At 49.4% G+C, this 5,110-nt stretch overlaps 1 protein-coding gene across 1 annotated transcript in view; it reads right to left on the reverse strand.

Annotated features, from left to right (window-relative positions):
* Positions 1-1,158: 1,158 nt before the first annotated feature.
* The window catches only part of UBIAD1 (UbiA prenyltransferase domain containing 1), a 13,008-nt gene continuing 9,056 nt past the window's right edge, over positions 1,159-5,110 (reverse strand). Inside the window, exon 2 of the mRNA XM_019639755.1 lies at positions 1,159-1,916. Within this exon, the coding sequence (XP_019495300.1) occupies positions 1,429-1,916 (488 nt within the window). The 3' untranslated portion in view covers positions 1,159-1,428. The remainder of the gene's footprint in view (positions 1,917-5,110) is intronic.

The raw sequence follows: 5,110 nt of genomic DNA on the forward strand, positions 1-5,110 counted from the left end.
CACATACCCCTCTAGGGATGAGAAAGGTCTGGCAACCTCCTAGATGTTATCTGACACAAGGAAGTGCTAGAGCCCTTGGGAGAAAGCTCGGTCCTGACTGCCGGACACGTGCTCCACCTGATTCACAGAGGCGGCCCGCCTGGGAGTTTCCCACCCATCCCAACACCATTTTCCAAATGAGTCAGCACAGCGAAATACTGGGCCAGTTGTCCACACAGCAGCTGGATGAATTTGCTAGAAGACAAATCAAAATGTTGGCAAGGATGTGGAACAATTAGTACTCTCGGAGGTTGCTGGTACAAAGATAAGAACGGTACAACCAGTTTAGAAAACGTTTTGGCAGCTTCTCACATAGTTAAACATCATCTACCCTAGGACCCAGCAAGCAGCAATTCCATTTCTAGGCATTTACTCAAGAAAAAGGAAAACAAATATCCACAAAAAGACTTAAACATGAATGTTCAAGCATAACAGCCCAGATATGGAAACAAGCCAAATGTTGCGGACTAGGGAAAACAGATAAACAAACCATAGTATGTCCATCCAATGGATACTATTCAGGACACAGGAAATGCTGGTACACGTCACAGGATGATGAGTCACCAAACCGTCATGCTGAGCAAAAGAAGCCAGGCCTAAGAGTCCACACTCAATGATCCTGTTTACGTGACGATCCAGACCAGGCGAAACAAGCCCATGTGAAAGAAATCAGAACGGTGGTTGCCTCTGAATGGGGGTGGGGAGAGGGGGGGATTGACGAGGAGAAAGGGAGCACAAGGAAGCTTTGGGGATGATGGAAATGTTCTGTATCATGATAGCAGTGTGGGTTATACAGCTATACGCGTTTGTCAAAACTCATCAAACTATCACACTTAAGGATCTGTGCATTTCCCAGTATGCTATTATATATCAATCAAAGCCAATGTTAAAAAATACCCCATAAAATCAGATTATGTCATTGCTGTGCTCATTACAGTTTAATGTGTCCCCATTTGTTCCTTCAGTGAATATTAAGTACTAACTACATGCCAGGCACTGTTCTGGGCACCATGGGTTCAGCAGAGAACAGAAACTAAAATCCCTAACCCCGGCGAGCTTATAGTCTAAGGGGGAAGATAGTTAACAAAGTACGTACTTTATAGGGTATGTCANTAACAACACCCTCTAGTGGAAACTAGAAATAAAACAAGAGCCATGCGGCCAATTCACCTTCTTCTGATACCAGAGTGGTTTCAAGACTCCCCACAAAACAGAATAAAACGAAAACAAAACACTATCTTTAAGAATGTGAAAATTCAGAAAAAAAAGGTGGGTGTTCACAAGCCATCCTTAGGCCCCTCAGTGCCAAATCACCTTCTCTCTTCAGATACTCTGCCCTCAACCCGGCTCAGATACGGGCACGTGTGGCTGGGGGAGCTCCCTGTCCCCTTAGAGTTTGGGCAGACTGCCCGCTGGTGCCAGGATGATGCCAAAGACGTAGAAGAGCCCCAGCAGGAGGTTGAGTTTGGCGGTCCTCTGGGGCAGTTTGTTGAAAGTCTGGCTGCGGAACTGTCTCTCCAGAGAAAAGGCCATGGGGATGGTGAGCAGGGGCAGGGCCAGGCTGATGCTGCAGTGTGTGGCCAGGATGCTGAAAATCAGGTAGGGCAGGAAGAGCAGAGTGTTGTACAGCACGTAGGAGAAGGTGGGACCGATGAGGATGGCGAGCGTGACGATGCCCGCCTCCCTGTCAGACTCCATGTCCCTGGTGTTGTTGGAATGGAGAATGGCCTCGGTGCTAAGGGCGAGGGGGATGGCGTAGACCAGTGGGAAGACCGCCAGGGAGCCCACCTGGACGGCGTAGGCGAACATCACAGCCAGCGGGCCAAACGTGATGAGGATGATGAGGTCTCCCAGAGCCACGTACTTGAATCCAATTCCTACAGCCGGAAAACCCAAAGAGTTGGTGTGAGTGAGGTCAAGGGCTGGCAACTGGGGGGCTGTTCATTAGTCAAAGGCCGGCCACTTCTGGCCGGGAATGGTGCGTTCTTACACGGGGGAGAGTGGGGGGTCACTGAGTTCCCTTCCCCTCCAGCGCAAAACCTGATTTCTTCTCCAGTGACACAGAGGTACAGAGAAGACTAATTTTTTAGCACCCAGGGACGTTTCAGAGTCATACCCAAGTTTTCCTTCCTACTGCCAACAAAGCCTGCAACAAAGAGCAGTGGGTTCCCACTCCACTCTCAGTTCAATGGGGGAGCCCATGAAGGACCTTAAAGGTCTTACAATCCAGTTCTTCCACTTCATTCATCCTTCACCAACCCCCGTAAGACATCGCTTCTGTGGGTAACACCATCAGATCAATCCCGCACAGAATAGCCAGCCCAGTTTCTCAGTTTTCTGCCTCCTTTCTCTATAGCCTCTGGAGGCATCTTCAGGTTTTGAAAAAAAAAACAAAACCCAGTCAATATCAGTGAAATTTCAGAGTTCCCAGACTCCACATAAAGACGCTTTCACCCGCACAGTGAGTAAAACAGCTAAAACAATGACGTTACAATTTGGCTTCCCATCTCTGGTTCCCATGAAGTTAAAACTCTAAAGTCATCCCCAACTCATCCTCCTGTGCCACTAATCTACTTCAAATCCTGTCTAATCCACTTCTTTCAAACCTGCCTGGTTCTCTCCATCGCCAGAGGCACACTCCATCCCACCTCACTCCATCCCCAAACCCAAGTCCCAGTTATTTTACACCTGGAATACTGCAAGGATCTCCTAATTGGTCCCTCGGCTTCCATTCTTACTCATACACAACACCCTCTCCCATTCCTAACCTGATTGCCACGCTGCAGCCAGAGCGATCCTTTCCAAATACTCATCTGACCATGCCCCCTTCTCCAATACATACCTGAAAAGCCCGATCCACAAGTTGTCAGGATAAAAGCCCCATCTTTCACCTGGCTCACCTCTGACCCTGCCCTGCCTCTCTCCAGCCTCACCTGAGCTCTCCTCCCCTCTCCCCTCATGGCCTTCAGAACCACCCTCCCTCCTTTGCCTGGCTAACTCCTACTCACTCTTCAAGATTTTAAAGTCCGTTCCTCAAGGCAGTCTTCCTTCACCCCTACACCACATTAGGTCTACGTGCAATATGTTCCCATGGCACCCTGCTTCACCTTCATAAACTTCATCACCGTTCTCATTACTTTAGCTCTGTCTTTCCCAAAAAATCCTAGGGCAGGGCCTGTGTCTGGCTTGTTCACAGCTCCCTACCCAACGCTTGGCACAAAGGCTGAACCGAACACAGAGCTACAGTAACAAGCACCTGGAATTTGGGTCCCACTCAGAGTAAAGCACTACGGAATGGTGAGAGGTCATCCACACATTTACTGCTACAGAAGCTTGGGAAACCTCCAGGCCAAGGCACANTAGATCAATTTGACAATATGCATCAAACTACACATGCATTTACCCTCTGACCCTGGATTCCCATTTCCGGGTATTTTGGTAGAGCTTCCAGGGAATAAAATTATATATGTATAAAGGAATTCATTGCAGCATCATTAGTAATAACAAGAAATTGGAAACAAGTGTCCATCAACAGGGGACTGGAAAAATAAATTACGGTACATCCATGTAATGGAATACTATGCAGCTATAACAAAAGAACAAAGCTTTCTATATAATAAGATAAAAAGATCTCCAGGATACACTAGAATTTTAAAAGTGCAGAACAGTGTATATAATGTAACGAAACGGGAAAATAAAAATATGTTTATATTTGCTTGTATTTATGTAAATTCTAGGGATACATAAGAAATAAGAAAATAAGTAGTGAAAGGGCAGGGGTAGAGCAAGACTTTTTGTGATATTTTTATTTATTTTGAGATTTGAACAGTGAATATATTACATATTGAAAAATGTTTAATGATTAAATATAGAGATGTGGAACACAAGTGAAAAATGTGAAATTCAGAGGCACAATTTTCACAGAAGAACCAATGCAAAGATTCTGGGGTCCATAAGTACCGCTAGTCTAAAAATTTTATGTCTTTTGCTCCAGTAATTACAGGGCGCCAACCTAGCTCACACGCTCCTCTCAGAATTAAACCGGGCGGGGTCGCGAGCCTCCTCCTACCGCCTCTCGGTCCCGTTCGGAGTACCCATGCAGCGGACTACGCACAGCCGCAGCTCCGAGGCAGAGGGGAACAATAGTAGCGATGCACCGGATGTGTGCATGGAAGTGACTGAAGTCAACTCACCACCGATTGGTTCTCCAGAGTGGACCTAAGCTTGCTTTCTCTTGCCACTGGCCGTGTGGTTTGTCTATTTGAACAGTCCCCGCCCCCTGGAGAAGCCGGGTCCCAAAGCTTTACTTCTCCTTCATTACTATTGGTCTATGTTTTAGTCCATCTTCGCTTTACGCCTGCCGATTGGTTCTTAGGTCTGGGAGCCAGCCCTCCCTGCCGCCGGCTTAGAGGACAGCGAGGAAGGCGGGTGGTAGGGCCCGGGGCCTGAAGCGGCGGTACCGGCGCTGGTGGCGGCAGCTGAGGCCTTGGCCGAAGCCGCGCGGTGAGTCTGGATCCTGGCACCGACCCCTCCAAGGTGGCGGAATGTCCAGACCCACAGCCAGCCTGGTCCGTGGGGGGCCCCGGGAAGCCGCCCTTCTGGGCCGTGGGGTCCCCTCAGAGCTGGCCCCCACAGACTTGGGCGCCGCCTGAACCCTTAACCCTCACCTTGCGAGGCATCGCCCACCTCCCGGACCCCCAGGAAACCCCCGGACCCTTGAGCCTCCGTGCGTCTCTGGCAGCGCGAAGGCCGGCCCATCAGCTCCGGTACTGTCGGGGAGCTTTTGGGTCTGCTTGTCCCGTCAGTCACCCCTTCTTCTTAGCCACCTTACAAGTTGTCCTCAGAGAAGACCAGCGTCAGTGTCAGCCCCTTGCACTCCACTCTGGAGACCTCGCAAGGACCCTTTCCCGGGGAGCTGAGCTCGGTTCCATCTTTGGGTTTCATCCTCTCTGCCTCCCCCGCCCCCATCCCTAGTTGCAGCCACCCAACTTGAACTTCTGTTAGCCGTCGCCAATTCCCTTAGGGCATTTGACTTCCAGTATTTTAGTTGAATTCTGCCTGGAGCAGATGG

This window comes from Hipposideros armiger, unplaced genomic scaffold (genome assembly GCF_001890085.2).
Source record: "Hipposideros armiger isolate ML-2016 unplaced genomic scaffold, ASM189008v1 scaffold_46, whole genome shotgun sequence".
Taxonomy (NCBI): domain Eukaryota; kingdom Metazoa; phylum Chordata; class Mammalia; order Chiroptera; family Hipposideridae; genus Hipposideros; species Hipposideros armiger.